Source organism: Bombyx mandarina, chromosome 07, assembly GCF_030267445.1.
Source record: "Bombyx mandarina strain Sakado chromosome 07, ASM3026744v2".
NCBI lineage: Eukaryota > Metazoa > Arthropoda > Insecta > Lepidoptera > Bombycidae > Bombyx > Bombyx mandarina.
Window position 1 is genome coordinate 11,949,330 of NC_143214.1, and position 21,429 is coordinate 11,970,758.

Consider the following 21,429-nt stretch of genomic DNA (forward strand, 5'->3'; position numbering starts at 1 on the left):
TACGTCATTTGGGTGTGGAATTAATTTCCCACCAAAGTGCTATGATATGTCATTTTAATATTTGAGAGTTTTTGAGTCCCTAGCAGTAAGCTTCTTTTGGTCCTAAGATTTCTAATGTCAAACAGTTCTGACCATCAAGATCACGATGGCCGCGACATGTCGACATTTAGTGATGCTGTCGACTTTGTACTGGTGGTAGGACCTTTTGGGAGTCCGCGTGGGTAGGTACCACCACCCTGCCTATTTCTGCATTGAAGCAATAATGCGTTTCAGTTTGAAGGGTGGAGCAGCCGTTGTAACTATATTGAGATCTTCGAACTTATATCTCAAGGTGGGTGGCGCATTTACGTTGTAGATGTCCATGGGCTCCAGTAACCACTTAACACCAGGTGGGTTGTGAGCTCGTCCACCCATCAAAGCAATAAAAAAAAATGCTAGCCCTAAATGTTTACCGTTTTTTCCAAATTTCCGTGCCTAGTAAACTGCGAGATTAACACAAGATTAAACTGTAAGAATGTTTTTAATCAAGACGATTATCATTTTTCGAAACTTCGTGATATTACCCGAGAGGGAAAATCGATATGACTTAGTCTGCGCTGATAGCGATTTATGTGTCGAGGTTATAAGGGCGTTTGAACGAAAAGTTCCGCGCTACGGAGCCCTCGGGGAGTCGTTCAGGGGCTTAGCCCGGCCCCGAGTCTTCGTCGAGACATTTATTCTTTTTAACAGCTGATATTAGGGTGTTTTGTAACGAAATCTTTCTTATCTACGAAAGAAAGTCAGTCCTTTCAATATTGTCTTTTGGGAGGTTAACTAGAGCGGGAAAGATCCTCCATCGAGCGCATCATAGGGCTCCATAGACGGACGGCCCGTTTTTTTTTTCCCTATTTAAGCTGACAAACTTGAGAGGCTATTTCAGCGTAACTTTAACTAGTAGGTGAGCTCACGGGACTCAAAGCTGACGACGTTGCTAACACGAACCTTATCAAGAGCCGTGCTTCGTGGAATCTACCACTGGATCGGAAACACGACCCGCTGAGAAGATCCGGCGAGAAACTCAGTGGGTTGTGTCTGTGGGTTAATTCGCTCGTCGAGCCCTTCGTTGTAAGTCTGTCGCGTTTCCGATCCGGTGGTAGATTCTGCGAAGCACTGCTCTTGCTAGGGCCAGTGTTAGCAACACTCCGGTTTGAGACCCGTGAGCTCACCTACATGTTAGGGCAAAGCTGACATAGCCTCTCAAGGCTATCAGCATAAGTAGGGAAAAAAAAGTTGGGTGGTGGATCTATTTTGAGATATCTTTACGGTGGAAATAGGCAGGATGGTGATCTCCAAACGTATCATCAGCATATGTCATATAGGCTATAGCAGTACAAGACTAAGCTGCTGCTGTTCACTCTCCGATAATCTTTTAGTAGTTTATTGTAACATTCACGACAAGAGATTGTAGTAAGGCTATTCTAGGTCGCCCCATACCATACAGCCAAAAGACTGTTCTCAAGTCCGTCACACGTATGGCGAATTATTTTCATTTATATACATAGTCTTTATTTTAAATAGCTTATAACACTGTTAATAAAGCCATTAGGGGTACAGGTAGCGCTCCATTACTTAAGATAAGACGTAATTTAAGACGCCAAAGGGTTAGATCTCATTTTAGACAAGGAGATATCTAAATAAAGTTATTCCCTTAAACATGTGCTAAGTGAGGTGTTTTGTTTAATCATTCGCGTTGCCAAACGTCATCGTCATTAGACTACAGTCCCCTACTGCTAAATATAGACCTCCCCTTCGCCACAATAGACCAGTGTGCCTAGTGCGAGTTTTTTAACATTCTCGATAGCCTAAAAGTTAGCTCATATTTGTATGAAATGGGATCGTTTGCGTACGTTTGCCGCTAGGGGCGCTGTTCCAACTGCATACAAAATTGGGTTAACTTTTACGATATGGAGAACGTTAAGAAACTCGCATTAAGTACACTGACCTACGTCTCCTCTCGGACTGCTGTCAGCGGACTCTAAAGTTTTTTTTTCCCTACCTAGCTTACTATAGCCTTGAGAGGCTATTTCAGCTTCGCCCTAACGTTTGTAGGTGAGCTCACGGGGCTCAAACCGGAGAGCTGCTAACACTGACCCTAGCAAGAGCAGTGCTTCGCAGAATCTACCACCGGATCAGGATTGCGACCCACTGAGAAGATCCGGTGAGAAACTCAGTGGGCTGTGTCTATGGGTTCACGAAATTCACGGTCAGTCGCCCTTTTAACATGTTTGATTTGCTTGGTACATATTTATATTTGTTGGTTTGAATACATAACGGAGCCTTTGAACATAATTTTCACAGACTCCAAGACGTCTGATTAACTTGAGTTGCACACGCATCAAATGCCGATGACAATACAATAACTTCGCTTTAATATCCTGACTAATATCCCTATCAACAGGATAAGCAAAAAAATCTAATATAATTTGTAAGTCATTTTTCTATATAGGTGGGTTTTTTAGCTTTTAAAATACGTGTGTTTTATTGTTTATTGGAGCCCACAGATGTCACAACATGAATTCTTGAAACCTTAAGACATGAGGTCTGAGTTTCGATTGTATAGCTTAAGGCTGTCCCATCCTTCAAACCGGAAAGCGGTTTCACGGCATAAACGAGGAAACTTACCAGTGCATGCTCACAAGACGTTAGGACGTGTGGGGGTGACGCCGCGAGTTTAGTTGTAGTGTTGACCGTGTAAACCTCGTTGCTCTGACCTGACTTTGACCCCGGAGATTGGGTTTCGGGTAAGAGAGTGTATGGGAAGTCGTTTGGCTGGGTAAGGCCCTAATAACATCCTTGGGCTCGCGGCTGTTTCCAACATCTGCAGACTGTGAAGTCCCACTTAAACCGCATGGCGCCTAAGCGCGAACACGTATAAGGTTTCGCCCCCTGCCCAAAAAATAGGTTCGCAAGAGACCACCAGTAGATCCAACTATACAGCGTTTTCCAGCTAACGGTTCCTTACTATAGATAACTCATATCATGCCATACTATTATATAGCCCTCGCCATCGGAAAAAAACTGTTATTTACTGTTAATTAATTCATTATTACTAAGCTAACTGTCACTTATCAATGAAGATAAAAAATATGATAAAACAATATTAATTACCTTTAGCTTCCGCGAGTAGTAAGTTGTTAGACGTAATTAAAGTTACATTTACAATTTAAATATTTTTTAAGGTAGGGTTTTAAGGTAGCTTTCGTCTAATATGTAAGATTGATTTAATTAAACACAAAATATAATACTTTTTTTTTAATACGGGTATACTTGTTCTAAGATTTTATTTAATTTTGTCTTCCCGCTAATTCGTTATTGCAATATTTCATATTATTATGTCAACGAACAACATCGTGCATACTTGTCTGTGATAACCAAAACCGTAAACTATTTGAAACTTCGGAAATAATAAAAGGTGAATGAATAAACGCGAGAGCCATCTCGCTACATTACCAAGCGTAAAAATAATTATAATTATTTTACAAAACTGTATACTATGTCTGTGCATTGTATAAATACGACACCGCATAATAATATTTCAATCACTGGAGTACCATTCTGTATTTCATATCAAAATTCTCTCATAAAATAGGTAATAAAAAATAAATATTCTCAATATATCCGAGTTAGCAAATACGTTCTCGTATCGAATCCACGCTGGTACAGCGTAACGTATTATTATGATTTATTTATCTCTTGAGATCACATCAATTATTCTTGATTCAGATGGATATTGTTGTTGATTGAATTACATGATATGTGGACAAGCAGTATTTTCACGGTTCAAATTACGATTAAAATATTTTTTACCGTTTTTATATTTAGGATTATATCCGTATCCCTCCGGTGTATCTGTGACAGTGAAATCTGTAAAGTATTTGGAAATAGTGTAATGAAAATAGTAAATTTAATATTAAAACAATAATAAAATAAAACCACGCTATATTTATAAACATTAACAAAAGCAAAACATTAACTGTCCCCTTCACACTCATAAGCTAGAACGCGCGAGAGAGAGATGGGCAGATTTTTCATGATGCGCATGCAGTGCGACGTCACGCCACGCGCCTATTCACAAACACTACACAAGCACAAAGTGTGAATATGTTGAACGCGAGCTACATGGTAAGTGGGGTGGGAAGTGTTAGGGTTTATTTTCGTTACGGAATTTCTTGATTCTGTCACCGCGCTCAAAGCCTGCGATAAAAGCTATGCAATAGCTTAAAAAATCTCAAAATCGACATATTATGTGGTTTTGTTTGAGTTCACGTACTTTGGTACGTATAAGCTCCGACTATGCACTCTGTGATGAACTGACTAGAGCTACGATTTCAAGGTCGGCGGTAGAACTACACCGCTACTATAAGTGGTTTGTGGTGAATCGTAAGAAGTAATACAGTGCTCGGAATTAATTTCACAGGAAGTACTTAATTACGAAATTTCTGATCCCGTCTGCAGCTGTGTTAAGGCGGTACAACTACTGTGGTCTGCAGTACGTGTTTTTATTAATAAATATTGCCTATTCCTAAGCCAGTAAACACAATTGGTTCTAGATCTGCGCGCTGTCATTATGGTAAACAGTAATCAAGTTATAGACCGCACTAAGTTACGATGATCAGTAGTGTGTCCCGTGAGGCATCACTAATCGCCGTAGTATGACCCTCTGTGGCCTTATTTGAACCTAATCCCTTGTAAAGTTCTGGAACATGGCCAGCGATTGACCCCAGGGTCGTATAGTAGGTTTAAATTCACATAAACCGCCCCACACTGCAAATATGCGGGGTGATAATACAGGCTTCGAATTCCCGAAAAAAAAACGAGGGAGGTAATAAAAAAACATTTCTTTTATAAATAATAATTATATATATTTCAATTTAATCAACATTCATAGCAATCACATTTATATCTCTTTGAAAAACTTAAATTATTAAAATTAAACATTATTAAGAAGCATCGTTGTGTGCATCGCATGAATGTGTTTCTTATAGTGGAACATTTTCAAAATCGGGTTCATAAACATTTAGAAATATTTTATCCATTCACGGACGCTCTGACCCACGACGACAAATTAAATGTTTACTTACAAAAAAATATATATTTACAGTAGTACAAAATTTGATATTTTGTATGTGAACTTTAATTTTAAATTCGCTTAAAAATATATTTACGATTTCAACTAGCGTTTATTTCATTTAAAGACGAGCTTCACCAATTCGATTCGATTGAGAATTTAATTGTGGTGTCCACAGACTGTTCTGACCTTTAGCAAATACTAGCATACAGTTTAAATTAAGCTCTTTGGTAAAATATTTTCCAAATATGAAATTAGATATGCATCGTCGCTTATTTTTCTTTACGCAGAACTAGAAGGGACTAATAGCGTTACGTAAAAGTGCTTTTAATTATGTCTACAGGCGTGGAAACCTCAAAAACATACCAAAATTTAATTTAATTAAATTCCCTTTTACAACCACTTAAATCCTTTTGTTTTAAAGAAATAATTTTACGTACGCATATATTATGGCGATCATCGATCATTTTAATCTTAAATAAAATTTAATAATTACTTTTCATAAGCGATTTTTAATTAATAAAATTTACCCTATCGAAGAGTTAAAGGGGTATTTGTTTTAAACAAATTTTATCAAATTTCCGGTAGACATTGGTGGAGTATATGATAAGAATTTTAGATTATCAAATTAGCGTCGATAATAAAACATAACAGGGGATTTCATGAAAAAATTAAAACAAATGGAAGCCAAAATTTAAGGTTTTCACTAATGCCAGCAAAGGGTAAAATTCCACTATACTCACGAATGTTTCTTCCAGTTATTAAGTTTTTATTTTAGTTATTAACTTTTTCGACTTATAGTTATCTAAGTTTTATCAATTAAACCAATAAAAAAACAAAAGGCTAATCTGTAAAATTATTTTTAATGTCAACATTCTTAGCTTATAATTTATACAGTCGGAAATAATTATTTTGTAAAATCAAAAAAATTCGTTTAAAACAAATAATTTCGGAACTCTCCTCACACATTTCTGTACATAATATATTCATATAAATACATTTGAAACTTTAGCAACAAACAGACTTAAATTTTAACACTTAAAATATTTAAAACTAATAAAATTTTGATATGGAAGATTTATTAAATATAAACTCTCTACAGACGGGACACGAAATTTTTCTGTCCATTCTTAAATCAATTTTACTTTTTAAAATTGAGTGAAGCTTAAGCTTTCCGGTGACACCTAGCAATCGGTTTTTAAATCGTTTTTACTAATACAAAATTAATTTTTTTTTAGCTTCAAAATCGGTCTGGTTGTGATGTCCAGTCACAGCTGACGAAGAGAGCTTAAAATGCATCGCTTTAAGCTTTTGTAGCTATTTTACAAACACTGTTATGAAACAGCCATGTTACTATTGGAGATTAATTGAAAGTAAAACTTACAGCATTATAATATATCACTACATAGTATAAAACAAAGTCGCTTTCTCGGTCCCTATATCTGTCTGTCCCTATGTATGCTTAAATCTTTAAAACTAGCAACGGATTTTGATGCGGTTTATTTTAATAGATAGAGTGATTGAAGAGGAAGGTTTATAAGTATAATAACATCCTTTAAATAGTGGAGAAATCAATAATAAATTACAGTTTCCGAAACGAAGCGAAGACGGGTCGCTAGTTTTTTTTTATAAAACAACATTAACTAATTCCTGAATTTCGTGTCTCATCATGCAAACATTACAATTTAAAATATTGGCATCCCTTGGAAATTTTACAATGAAACGATACATATATATTTTTTTCTTTTAAATTATTTACATATCCATATTTGTACATTCCTTTTGTTATCTCTGCGGCATCTGTAAATGATTGAGAGAATTCGATTTGTTCGTTAAGTTATCGCGATTATGACGTGGGTCTGTCCTCGGGATTTTTTTTCATATAATTTTGTAGATATCTTTATTTATCTATGGTAGAGCTGGCGTTGGATGGCTACCCTTAAAGGCTAACTTTAAAACCGCCTTAAAAAATGAAATGAAGTTTTTTTTATTACTTTGATGGGTGGACGGGCTCACAGGCCACCTGGTTGTTAAGTGGTTACTGGATCCCATAGACATCCTCATCGTAAATGCGCCACCCACCTTGAGATATAAGTTCTAAGGTTTCAGTATAGTTACAACGGTTGCTCCACCCTTCAAACCGAAACGCATTACTGCTTCACGGCAGAAATAAACAGGCATAGAGCTGTGCGGACTCACAAGAGGCCCTACCACCAGTAATCACGCAAAATATGATTTTGCGGGTTTGATTTTTATTATACGATGTTATTCCTTCACCGCGGAAGTCAATCGTGAACGTTTGTAAGTACGTATTTCATTAGAAAAATTGGTACCCACCTGTGGGATTCGAACACCGGTGCATCGCTAGATACGAATGCACCGGACTTCCTTTAGGCCAGGACGACTACAAAACTCTCAATTATAGAACGCGTCACTTCTTCGCTACAGAAATAAGCGGTGGTGGTGTTTTCTCCCATGAGACCAACAACCACAAGCAAGCTGACATATACGTGCTTAACTAGAGTACTGTGTCGAATAGTTGCTTTTATCATTGCTCAGATGGGTAAGCTTTTATTTATTTATTGCTTAGTTGGTTGGTCGAGCTCACGGCCCACCTGACGTTAAGTGGTTACCAGAGCCTATAGACATCTACAACGTAAATGCCGCCACCCACCTTGAGACATGAGCTGTTAGGTCTCACTTTTAACAGTACAACGGCTGCCCCACCCTTCAACCTAAGCACATTAAGCTTCACAGCAGAAATAGGCGGGGTGGTGGTACCTACCCGTGCGGACTCACTAAACGTCCTACCAACAGAGTAAAGCAACAGTGAATAGTAAAGTAAGACTTCTTTGCAATAATGCGGAAGAGAAGTGCATCGTTATTGCGTCGAGTCAGAGACAGTGGCAACAGTCTTCTGAAAATCATATCGAGCAAGATCGAGGGACTGCTGATTAATAGCCTTTGCAGCAGGCACATGGAGGAAAAAAAAAGTAATGATATAAAATGTAGGTACCGTATGTGTTAGATTTTTTTTTCTTTTTTTAAGTTACTAACATAGATTATAAATTATTCTTACTAACAAAATGTTATGGTTTAAAAAAAAAAACTGAAATAAAGTATAAATAAAATAAAATAAAGCTCTTGTTAATTCAATTACATTCATCGAAGGCACTGGCTGCTACCGGGAAGCTAGCCCGGATCTGTTTAGGGTATTGTGATCGTGAAGAATAAAGGGGAATAAAGATTTACCATTCCTTCGTCAGGCGTGTGAGAGTTGTATGCTGCAGGTCGGTGGTCACTGTTGACCTCCCTGATGACGTAGTTCTTACTGTCGCACGACTCTAACACCACGCGCGGGGGTTCGTTGTCTGCACGAGAAATGTTCAAAATTGTCAAATTGTAAATTGTGTTTTGGTATGCAATCAAGTGTATTCTCTCTCTCTCTTTTTCTCATTCTCTTTCTCTCTTTCTCTTTTGAAGGCTACCGCTACAGCCACTTTATTGATGTCTATTTCCTTCCCGGAGACAATAAATGACTTCGGCTAACCATTTAGCACCAAAGGGGCTTGGATTTTTACAAACCAAATACAGGACTGTAGGTGGTGGTAGGACCGTTTAGTGATGGTAGGACCTCTTTTAAATCCGCGCGGGTAGGTAGCGCCACCCCGCCTATTTCTGCGGTGAAGCAGTAATGCATTTCGGTTCGAAGGGCGGGGCAGCCGTTGTAACTATATCTCAAGGTGGGTGACGCATTTACGTTGTACATGTCTATGGGCTCCAGAAACCACTTAATACCAGGTGGGCTGTGAGCTCGTTCACCCATCTAAGCAATAAAAAAAGGAGAACTGAAAAAAGTTAGTCAGAACATCACATACCAGATTTTGGATTGAGGATATCCGGCTTGGACTTTGGCTTGTCAGCGGGAGGGTAGGCGATGAGGTAGCGTCTGCCCTCAGCGTCTACCTGCACCACGCTCTGCGATGGTCGCTTACTATTCGAGGAGTTGTCGTTGCGCCTGTTCAAAAATGGATATAGTCAAGATTCACTTAAAAGTAATGATTTAAAATGTGTAAGAAGAAATATTAATTGTAATATGAAAGGCAATTTGGTTTAAGCGGCATTTCGCTTAATACGCAAGCTTTATCTTTGTAATTAAAGTTCCGTTTCATTTGGTATTAAGATCAATAAAACGATGTTTCTAATTGTACTTCAATTTATGTTTACTTCATTCAAACAGTTGAAGAAGTTTTTTTGTTATTATTGTTAAGCCGGTAAGAGTAACGCCATCTTTTTTTTTTTTTTTTTTATGATTGAAAGATTACTGGTGGCCCGGAGGCCTTTCCAGTTTCACCAGGACAGGTGGGCGAGCAAAGGCTCAGCCAGGAGGGGTGGGATTTGCTAACAGCTACCCGAGCGCCTCCGAAGGAGACCTAACAGCTCAAGAGCAGCTGCTTCGCGAATGAATCTACTACCGGATCGGAATCGCGACCCGCTGAGAAGATCCGGCGAGAAACTCAGCGAGCTGATTCATGGGTTAGGTTGCACGGCGAACTCTTTGTCGAGTTCGACGAGTACGGTTACCGAGGTCCCTAAGCCTGCTCCTAGAGCTGAAGGCGTCTAGTGCAAAGGTTATTGGATCTGAGGGATCCGTAAGGACGTGTCTAGGGCGTCGACGGTGACTGGCTCCTGCATGATCAGGATTCGGGGAGTAGTCAGCGGCGGCTACGATAAGGCGATTATCATGACGCATAGCCTTATCGAAGTACCGTTCCGACGCTGACTTCATGTATTTCTGGATAGATTCGAGGCCCAGGTCGTCGTGTAGGTCAACGTTCCTCACGAACCACGGAGCTCCGACGGCTAACCTGCAAAAGCGGGATTGTAGAGATTGAAGGGTGTGTATGTGTGTGCGGGCCGCGTGAGCGAACACCACACTCGCGTAAGTCATGACGGGCCTTATGCAAGTTTTGTAAAGTGTCACCTTGTTCCGAAGGGACATTTTACTCCGCTTACAGATCATGGGGTAGAGTCTACCGAGAATAAACGCGGCACGGTCACGGACTGATTTTATATGCGGGCGGAATGTCATCGATGCATCCAGGGTAACGCCCAGGTACTTGACCTTCCTGGCCCAGGGTATGGATTGACTAAAGAGAGTAATCGGGGGTGTGAGATTCCTCCTCCTAATACGGGAGGAAATCCGTGTGGAGCTTCCCCTCTGAAATAGCACCGCAGTACTTTTTGCTGGGTTGATGTCTATGCGCCATTTTCGGAACCACTGTCCTAGGGCTAGGGCTGCGCTCTGAAGCTTCTTCGCGATTAGGGACTTGTTTCTACTGGAATAGTAAACAGTCGTGTCGTCGGCGAATAAAGCTAAATGGGTCGGCGGCGACCGGGGAATATCGTTAACGAATAAGCTAAATAGGAGGGGTGAGAGGACAGAGCCTTGCGGGACTCCAGCTGTGAGAGGTCGTGGGGAGGAGCGGGTTCCCTCGACTCGATATCGAAAAGAGCGGTTCGACAAGAAGTCCCGTATGATGAGCACGAGACTATCCGGCACGCCCATGTTGAATAGTTTGAAAATCAAACCGTTGTGCCAGACTTTGTCGAACGCTTTTGCGACGTCGAAGAAGAGAGCTCCCGTGTATAACGGTTTTGGTCGATTAAGCCCCACAAGAATGTGCTCCGTGAGGCGGTGCACCTGTTGAACGCATGAGTGATTTGTACGGAATCCGAATTGTTCATCGATGAGAATGCCCTTGGATGAGACGAAGTCTCTGAGGCGTTTGTAGAGCAGACGCTCACACAGTTTGCCTAGAGACATGAGGAGGCTAATCGGGCGGTAACGAGTAACGCCATCTATCACCGAATAGCAGAAATGAATATCAAAGGATCTCGTAACACGTAGAACGCTCGAGAAGTACAATGCCATCTATTGTCAGATAACGAAAACACGCATCGAAGTTAATCGACTTGCCCAGAATGTTCTCGATAAATCTAGAGATGTTGTGTCGACTATACAAGCATTGCAGAGATAGCACGAGTCAGTTAGTAATCGGAACTACTCAATGCGAAACAGCGAACGGATCACCTGAAGCGAAACGGAAGTAGTGGATTGACAATTATAAAGTGTTAATACAGTGTTAATTTGTACTTCGGTAGAATTTTTATTTATCCCGAACGCCAGCGCGTAACATTATTATTTTTGCCAGATTTTAAACTTTAAATGGCTCTCCTGTAAAGTTGGAAAAAATTTTGCTTAAATCAAATAGGCTTTCAACCCTTGATATCTTAATCGGATGCCTCTTACTTCTCTGCCCTCTGTAGACAGAGTCACATGTACTAGGATTGAGTTATAACAAATTTGATTAATCCAACGCCTATTTGAAGTCTGTGCCCTTCAACATTGCCTATATCGGAGAGCTTCGGACATCATCCACCGCTTTAGACAATTTATTTAAGGTATTCAAAAAGTACACGTAGATAAACTGGATAAATTGGATGAATATGATAAGTATATGAATGATACTAAGATATTCGCGTCGGATGAAGCTTAGTGGTTTTTTTCCCATAACTATTCGCTGGTAGCCTAAGAGGCGATTACAGCTACGCCCGGTAGGTGAACTTCCGCACCCAACCTGAGAGAATTTGCTAACGCTAGCCTTAGCAAGAGCACAAAAAAAATATAAATCAATATTAAGGAGTTAGTCTATCGAAGTGTGGGGGATGAATAAACGATGCAATATTAAACTTACTTGCTTAAAAGCTTACTTACTTGCGCAAAAGCACAATGACTACAGCGGACACTGCAGTGAGGATCGCCGCTAGAGCAGCTAAAGTTGCAGCCAGGGGAAACTTGCTCTCCGCTCTTGTCGTGCTTTCTAAGAACAAGATAGACACTCGTATTGATAAGCTCAATTTAGTTCTGTAGAAACACTTCAAAAAAAAGAGAAACTATAATATATCTTTCTGAATCTATTTAAAACGAGTGAATATATTATGAAATAAGTCTAGTAAGTAATTTAACAAGTCTCATTGACCACTGATCTTTTTTCGGCGAATCTCCCATGTGTTTAGTATTGATTACAAACTAAGGTGAGCTAATGCACTTATCGGTAGCGATGCGTCTTATGAGTCCGTACGGGTAGATACTACCACTCCGCCTATTTCTGCCGCGAAGCACTGGTGGTAGGACTTCTGGGGAGTCCGCATGGGTAGGTACCACCGCTCTGCCTATTTCTGCCGTGAAGCAGTAATGCGTTTCGGTTTGAAGGGTGGGGCAGCTGTTGTAACTATATTGAGACCTTAGAACTTATATCTCAAGGTGGGTGGCGCATTTACTTTGTAGGTGTCTATGGGCTCCAGTAACCATTTAACACCAGGTGGGCTGTGAGCTCGTCCACCCATCTAAGCAATAAAAAAAAAGCAGACGTAATTCGGCTTGAAGGGTGGGGTATCCGTTCTACTATAAAACGGAGACTTAGAACTCCTATTTCCAGGTGGGAGCATTTACGATGTTGATATTGATGAGCTCCGGTAACCACTTAACACCAGTTGGGTCATGGGTCGGTCTGCCCATCTAGGAAAATAAAATGAGTTCAACATTTGACTTGCTAGCCCAACTGAAGCCATTAAAAAACCCGCTTAGCCTGATGCCTATTTTTCTCAAAAAAATGTGCTAATTAGAAATTATATTTCGGCCTGCTTAGACAAAGCCATTTAAAGTACAACTTATTACGTAAGAAGACGTCTAGCCAATCAAATTGTATTACAATGTCGGGCTTTGGGGATTATTTGTTATGATGTCCTCATTTTTGTTTTACTGTTGCCCCCCACCAGCTGAACAAAATCCATCTCTATTAACAGGGTACTACTGTACGTTTGTTTTTCAGCATCACCATTTTTGGCAAGTACAAAACTGCTCTGGATTCCATTCCTGTACTGTTTGTTGAGTGTTGGCCTTACTTGCAGTCTGTAGCATGACTATGCCCTTAGGATTACCGAAACCCCTTAGTAACATGACTATGTCCATACCATTACCGAAACCCCTTAGTCACATGACTATGCCCTTAGAATTACCGATACCCCTTAATAACATGACTATACCCTTTAGCATTACCGAAACCCCTTAGTAACATGACTATGCCCTTAGCATTACCGAAACCCCTTAGTAACATGACGATGTCCTTAGCATTACCGAAACCTCTTAGTAACATGACTATGCCCTTAGAATTACCGAAACCCCTTAGTAACATGACTATGCCCTTAGTATTACCGAAGCCCCTTAGCAATAGTGACCACGCACCATCAGGTACAAAATATAAGTGCGTAGGTGCGAATATACCTGCTCTTTTTGCAGCATCTCTGAAGACCACTTCTCTCAGGGGAACAGAATCCGAAGCCCCTTTGCTGTTCCGTGCTGTCACCACAAGTTCCTCGTCTTCCGACAAAGACTCCAGGGTTGACCAGCTTACGTTTAGATGCACTATTAAATCTGCGAGAAATGTACACGAGAAAATTATGTAGAGGATCGTACTTCATGGAAACAAATTGTGGCGAAGTGGAAAGTCTACCTCGATTTCTACCATTATATTTTCTGTTGTATCAACAATTGCGTTTCTACCTATACAGTTCTCCATCAAACTCTGCCTAGTACTAGCGGTAGGGAGTACTAGGAAACTTTACTATTAGTTAGAAGTATTATCCTGCTAATTTATGGGACATCTGATTTAGACTATACAAATGGCACTCAACTCTTATGTTTCAATGGTGAGCTTTATAGTCCATATAGAGCCTAATAAATCTATTAAGGCAACGATGGTGCTTACCCACTTAATTCGTCTTATCGTTACTGGAAATTAAACTGCTGGCATCTTACCACTTGATCCGGCTGAAGCATTGACCAGGACCCTGGTGCTTTCTCCCACAGCGTCGAGGGTGAAGTGCTGGGTCAATCCCCCGTCGTAGCCAGCGACGCATTTCACAGCAAGATACGCTAAATTGTTCTTTAGAACCCTATTCGTTGTACAGTTTCTCGGCGGAGAAGGTCTTGCTGTGAACAATGAGGTTCATTGGGCTCAATGAACCACATTGTTCACAGCAAGACCTATCTTTAAAGGGTGGACCGGCTGGTCCACCCTTTAAAGATAGCAAGTTCTTCGCTTTCGATCGTGTCATACAAAAAAACAAGACAATTAGATACATTGTTGTTATGAGACCACGTCATAAATGGAGACTTGTTCTGCAGACCGAAACTTGCAAGAGAACCGAGAAGGATTGAATAAAACATATTATTGACGGTAGGTAAATTAAAAAATAGTATAAAGTGCTTTCAAATAAATTACATGGGTAAAGCAGTCACGGTCGTCCGTGGACATATGGGATGTTAAGAAGCTTAGCAAAGCCACAAGTAACTTACAAGTGCCCATTTGAGTCAATCTTTATTTTTACAACTGACATTGTTACTGTTTTGTTAATTTTGTAGACAAAGGGAATGAAGTCTATGAAACAAAAATATATTGTTTATGGCTTTGTCTTTTTGCAAGGCAGTCTTCGGATGGATTGAGGCAAGTAGCGCGATGTGTCTAGTAACATAATTTATATAGTTAGCTCTATATATGGTAACATAAAACCCTAGCTTGATAATATGAAAGACGTTGAACAAAATATTTCATTCAAACGGGCGTCTCATTTTATTTATAAATCATAAATACTACTAGAAATTTTCAAATGGAAATATCGAAGTGTCGCGTTGTAAATCGCGCGGGAGCAAGTTTCCTCATTACAAACCGCCATATTGGCTCCTGCCGGATCCGGAACTAACTTCGGTCGTATTTTAAATCGCGGAGCATTAAGCTCGGCCGCCACGGGGACTTGATTGGTATCCGAGCTTTCTTCTGACTTGTGAGCTTTGGGTTTATTAATAAAATAAATTAATATCTTAAAGCTGGGTTCTGTGACGTCACATTGCAACAATGACGTATTAATGGACATATCTTTCGCAGTAACGAAAGAATAAGACTAAACTAATTTATTGGATCGTCCATAAATGTGAGTAGTGAACACATGCTCAACAATACCGTATCGTTACAAACCGTGCTCAACAATACGTTTGCTTGCGTTTGCCGCTAGGGGCGCTGTTCCAACTGCATACAACTTTACTGGTGGTAGGGTTCTGTGTAGAAGCCCGCCCGGGTTGGTACCACCGTCCTGTCTATTTCTGCCGCAAAACAGTAATACTGTGTTCCGGTCTGAAGGACAGGATAGCCGGTGTAACATACATAAGGCTGCCCATCCAGGCCAGGATAGGCAGCGCATCTGAGTCACTGATGTAGTTTGGCTGTCTATGGGCGACGGTTATCATTTCCCATCAGATGAGCCGTAAGCTCGTCTGCCTATCGAAGGCAATAAAAAAAAAAAGTTAACTTTTACGCTATCGAGAACGTTAAAAAAACTCTCACTAAGCACACTGGGTGTTTATAAGGCGTGTAAACGGACCCTAAGGCCCGAATGTGATCGGGACTGTTTTAATTAGGACCGTAAATTATCAATTTAAATACTGATTTACAATCGCTAACCCGATATCTCCGAGAAAGATTTGATTATCAATTTGCTTTGTAGCATTTTTGTTAAATTGAAGTTGAAAACTAATTAACGGAATATTGGACCCGAGGTTTCTGATACGGTTTCCTGTTTAATAAATTGCCATATTTTCGATTCCGAAAATCAATCGGTTTCGTGCGGTGTGTTCAAGAGTGCTCACGAATGCTCACGACTTCTCACGAATGCTCACGACCGTTGACTTGTTATTAGTTCGTTTAGCTGCGCACACGTAATTCCTTTGACTGTAAGTTGTCTTTGTCGTTAAGAATTCAGAGAAAAACAAATTTTTGAGCACAAGGTCCAGTGGCATGTCCATCTCAAACAAGCAGCTGCTTCGCGAGTGAACCTACTACCGAATCGTAATCGCGACCCGCTAAGAAGATCCGGTGAGAAACTCAGCGGGCTGATGTTAGTTTGCCTGCTCCTAGTGTTAGAGCTGAAGGTGTCTAATGCAAAAGTTATTGGATCTGATGGATCTATAATGACGTGTCTACGGCACTGAATGAATATACTCGTAAACGCAACACGCACATATAAACAAAAACTAATTGCCAATAATACTGGTGGTATAAACCAGAGATGAAGTAGACGTCATACGATGTGGAGTTGCGTTTAGTCGTTCGTGAGTATTCAGCCCACTTGCTACCAGCTCTATGGATTACTTCATCTTTGACTTTTTTATGACAAGATAATTAATTTGTTAGAGGAAGTCTGAAAGTGGCACCTGTGACAGAGAAGCTGAGGAGTGCGCGTTTGGGATGGTATGGACATGTGATGAGACGAAATGAAAATGAGTTTGGTAAGAGAGTGTTGACTATGAATGTGGAAAGATATAGAGGAAGAGGTAAGCCTAAGAAGAAATGGATGGATTACGTGAAAGACGATATTTGTAAGAGGGGAGTGAGCGAAGAAATGGTATATGATAGAAGAGTGTGGAAGGAGAAAACATGTTGCGCCGACCCCAGGTAACTGGGAGAAGGGCGGCAGAATGATGATGATCATTCATTTGTTACATACTATAGCGCTTTCACATCCTGGACGGTTTTGATTGAAATCCTTAGATAATTTCAATGTTAGAGCTTGAAGTGGTACCCCACAATTAAATATCATAAGCTGGTTTATTACTGGTGGTAGGACCACTCGTGAGTCCGCGCGGGTACGTACCACTACCCCGCCTATTTCTGCCGTGAAGCAGTAGTGCGTTTCGGTTTGAAGGGTGGGGCAGCCGTTGTAACTATCCTTGAGACCTTATAAGTTACTAGCGACCCGCCCTCGCTTCGCTTCGGAAACATTAAAACACACATGAAAGCAAAAAAAAAAAAATTTTTTTTAAAAAAGTAGCCTATGTTCATCAGGGACAATGTCGGCTTCTAATGGAAAAAGAATTTTTCAAATCGGTCCAGTAGTTTCGGAGCCTATTCGAAACAAACAAACAAACAAATCTTTCCTCTTTATAATATTAGTATAGAAGTATAGATATAGATATCACAAGGTGGGTGGCGCATTTACGTTGTATATGTCTATGGGCTCCAGTAACCACTTTACACCAGATGGGCTGTGAGCTCCTCCACCCATCTAAGTAATAAAAAAAAGCCCAAATGGGCTTAATAATAGATTTATAATATACTAGCGGACCTGACAGACGTTATCCTGTATACAAAAAATGAATTAATAAATGCATACACAAAAAATCATTCACATCGGTCCAGCCGCTGAGGAATTCAGTGACATCACACGTACAGTATAATTATAGGTATAAAGATAACCACAGCTATTTTTAACTGACAATTAAGACTTTATTAAGAAGCCGATATAATTTACGTATTTGTTGACCCATTGCAAGATGCTTGGTGAATGCATGTTTTCTCCGAGACAGTCTCCTCAGTTGTCAATCCATACGATTGAGGCTTAAACCACATGTCTCAATGGTAGGCTGTGGTATTCACATCGTGTTGCCTATGGCCTCCAGTACTTAACATTAAAACGGCCATGATAAAGCTTATCTGTCTAAGCAATAAAAAAAACATTTCTTTCATAGAGATGTTTCCACGTACCGGCTACGTCGTAAAAACGGACGTTTAATTCAGTTTCACAGCCCTCGGCCGAGTTAACTGTCGCAACTAACATTCGTATTTGTATTTTGTTGATTTAACTGCGTTTCCAAGACGAAATTTACGTATTTACTTGATTACCTTAATGCACATTAAACTTTGATTCACAAAAATTTATTGTTAATCTTTAAAAACTGCATCTATTACTCATAAATAGCCCATAACAGCCCATAATGAGTTGACATGAGTTCTAAGATCTCAGTTTTAGTAGGTACAGCGGTTGTTCCATCCTTCAAACCGAAACGCATTACTGCTTCACGACAGAAATAGGCAGGGCGGTGGTACCCACCCACGCGGACTCACAAGAGGTCCTACCACCAGTAATTACGCAAATTATAATTTACTCGTCGAGCCCTTCGTCGCAAGCGACGGGTTCGACGAGAACGATAACCGGTGCTTAAGGTACCTAAAAGCACCGTTAGTGGATTGGGAGGATCCGAAATGACGTGTTTAGGGCGACGTCGACTGCTTTCTATTCTGTCCGCAGGATCGGGACTAGCCTAGCATTAATGGACCGTGATCTGAGCCCTCTCAACATTGTCCTGCCGCCGCTTATCGAGATAGAGTTCGCCTGATGCCGAACATGTCACTGACCTGCCGGAACAATCTGGAAGACGCACGGCCGCTTCTGTCTGCCGACCGAGTTGGTGGCGCGGCACAGCAGAGCCCCGTAGTCCCGTTCGCTGGCGGCCCGGTACCGGAGTTCACTGGTGGTGCCGCCCGTGGACACTGCTTACAAAATATCATAACATTTTAAAGACGGATTAAATGTCTGCTCTATTCCAATTGGTGTTAGGTTGTTTTAATTTTGTGAACCAAATTTTGAATGAATGAATGGATGTATGATTGATTGAATGAATGAATGAATGTAAATTTTTTATTGTACAAAATGTTGTACAAAAGCAAATTTAACGCCATGCAGGCATTCTCTTTAAGTTAACCCTCGTTGATAAAGTGAAAGATTCAAGAAGTGCGTAGCTGTGATGAAGTTAATACATGGCGATAATTTAAAGAATTAAAATTTAAAAAAGAAATAAAATTTGTCTTCTTTTTGGTTTTTTTTTGGTGACCCGGAGGCCTTTCCAGTTTCACCATGACAGGTGGGCGAGCAAGGACTCAGCCAGGAGGGGTGGAATTTGCTAACAGCTGCCCCAGCGCCTTCAAAGGAGACCTAACAACTCAAGAGCAATTGCTTCGTGAATAATTCTCTCTTTTTTCTTAATTTTTTTTTTTTTTTGTTTCATGTGTGTTTTAATGTTTCCGAAGCGAAGCGAGGGCGGGTCGCTAGTCTCTAATAAATTTTTACAGTTTCTCGTTACAGTTTTCGTGGTGACGAACGAATATTATATGTTTAAATTCTATTATGAATATTTGTAAACTTAGTATTGAGCACGTGTTTTCTATTCGTAGATTTCAAATGAGAAACGAATTTGAAGTAGTAGTCGTCGTGGCCTAACGGATAAGACGTCCGGTGCATTCGTGTTGAAGCGATGCACCGGTGTTCGAATCCCGCAGGCGGGTACCAATTTTTCTAATGAAATACGTACTCAACAAACGTTCACGATTGACTTCCACGGTGAAGGAATACCATCGTGTAATAAAAATGAAACCCGCAAAATTATAATTTGCGTAATTACTGGTGACAGGACCTCTTGTGAGTCCGCGCGGGTGGGTACCACCACCCTGCCTATTTCTGCCGTGAAGCAGTAATGCGTTTCGGTTTGAAGGGTAGGGCAGCCGTTGTAACTATACTTGAGAACTTAGAACTTGTATCTCAAGGTGGGTGGCGCATTTAGGTTGTGGATGTCTATGGGCTCCAGTAACCACTTAACACCAGGTGGGCTGTGAGCTCGTACACCCACCTAAGCAATAAAAAATAAAAAATCTGATTTAAATTATGCCATTATTTGTAAATGCGATTCTAGTGACAAGTTTATTTAATAGAGGGCTATTAAAGGTTATTCAGACAGCGTACAGAGAGAATATAAAGTACAGAGTTAAGATGAATTCGATAATAGATCCAGAAAAAAATGGGGGCGTTGTGTAGAGGCTTGGAAGTCGATTTGTAATTTCATCTAGGAGGACTCTTAGACACCGACTAAGCTCACGCTATAGTGGTTTTTAAGTAGGTAGAAAAAATGGGGGCGCTAAAAAATAATTTATTCTCAAAGTGGGCAGTAGACAAAATAAGTTTGGGAACCACTGCTATAGAATATGATGTCTCGAAATAAAAGTTTTTTTTTTTATTGTTCCATGGGTAGATGCACTGAGCGTCTTATCCTTTAGGCCACGACGAGCTCATTGAATTCCTCACCGTATCTAGCGGGGGAGACTTGGAAACTCTCGCCGCTGTTGTTGAACTGCCAGTAGAAGGAGACGTCGGCGGGGTCGGCGCTGACGGTGCACCGCACGCGGAGAGGCTCGTCCAGTCGCGCGCCGACCACCAGGGGAGAAGGTTGGGCGCAAGTCGGAGCATCTAAGACCGACAGAAACAAAACTCCTTTACTGGTGGTAGGACCTCTTGTGAGTCCGCACGGGTAGGTACGACCACCCTGCCTATTTCTGCCGCGAAGCAGTAATGTGTTTCGGTTTGAAGGGTGGGGCAGCCGTTGTAACTATACTGAGTCCTTAGAACTTATATCTCAAGGTGGGTTTTTTTTTTATTGCTTAGATGGGTGGACGAGCTCACAGCCCACCTGGTGTTAAGTGGTTACTGGAGCCCATAGACATCCACAACGTAAATGCGCCACCCACCTTGAGATATAAGTTCTAAGGTCTCAAGTATAGTTATAACGGCTGCCCCACCCTTCAAACCGAAACGCATTACTGCTTCACGGCAGAAATAGGTGGGGTGGTGGTACCCACCCGCGCGGACTACAAGAGGTCCTACCACCAGTGGGTGTCGCATTTACTTTGTATTTTTCCGTTGTTTGTAAAACTGCTGTAACTTGTCATAGTGTGATGTTATATGAGATTGCTGTACATGCCTGTAACTGGCTTATATACCGGTACTTAATTTTATACTTGTTAATTTTAAGCTTGAATGTTTTGTGTGTATTGCTGTTGGTGTGTCTAAATAAATAAATATATGTCTATGGGCTCCAGTAGCCATTTAACACCGGAGGGCTGTGAGCTTGTGCACCCTTCTAAGCAATAAAAAAATAATGTAAAACTTACATTGAACTCTAAGGTAAACGGCCCGACTGTGAGATTCTCCCATCTGATTAGCAGCTCGACACGTGTACAGACCACCATCCACCTTCGTCACCCGCTGCAGAACTAAAGACTTGGTGCTGATGAAGACTCCTGACGATATATTCTGGAGGACCGGCTCATCCTACAAAATTTTATTTTGTAAAAAAAAAACCGGGATAATTTTTTTATGTAGTCCAAGAATAACGCTTTTTAGTCTAAAAAGCGTTATTCTCTTTTTAGTGCTTCTATTGGAAGACGAGCATATGGTCCACCTGATGGTGAGTGGCTACAGTCGTCCATGGACATCGGCATCCATGCAGCGGCTTGGCTCTGCCCCTGGCATTGCTGAAGTCCATGGGCGACGGTGACCACTCACCATCAGGTGGGCCGTATGCTCGTCTGCCTACAAGG

The 21,429-nt window shown here is 40.8% G+C and overlaps 1 protein-coding gene across 4 annotated transcripts in view; it reads right to left on the reverse strand.

Moving 5' to 3' along the window:
* Positions 1 to 4,875: 4,875 nt before the first annotated feature.
* The window catches only part of LOC149502705 (neural cell adhesion molecule 1), a 123,257-nt gene continuing 106,703 nt past the window's right edge, over positions 4,876 to 21,429 (reverse strand). For 2 of the 4 annotated variants that reach the window (XM_089728802.1, XM_089728800.1), the window contains exons 10-18: positions 21,001 to 21,160; positions 20,138 to 20,299; positions 18,418 to 18,555; positions 13,989 to 14,162; positions 13,455 to 13,604; positions 11,886 to 11,991; positions 8,986 to 9,125; positions 8,360 to 8,478; positions 4,876 to 6,907 (exon numbers count right to left, since the gene is read on the reverse strand). In XM_089728802.1, the coding sequence (XP_089584928.1) occupies positions 6,893 to 6,907; positions 8,360 to 8,478; positions 8,986 to 9,125; positions 11,886 to 11,991; positions 13,455 to 13,604; positions 13,989 to 14,162; positions 18,418 to 18,555; positions 20,138 to 20,299; positions 21,001 to 21,160 (1,164 nt within the window). In that variant the 3' untranslated portion in view covers positions 4,876 to 6,892. Of the gene's footprint in view, positions 6,908 to 7,933; positions 8,479 to 8,985; positions 9,126 to 11,885; positions 11,992 to 13,454; positions 13,605 to 13,988; positions 14,163 to 18,417; positions 18,556 to 20,137; positions 20,300 to 21,000; positions 21,161 to 21,429 lie in introns of those variants that run through there. The other 2 variants (XM_089728801.1, XM_089728799.1) reach the window with 2 other exon arrangements.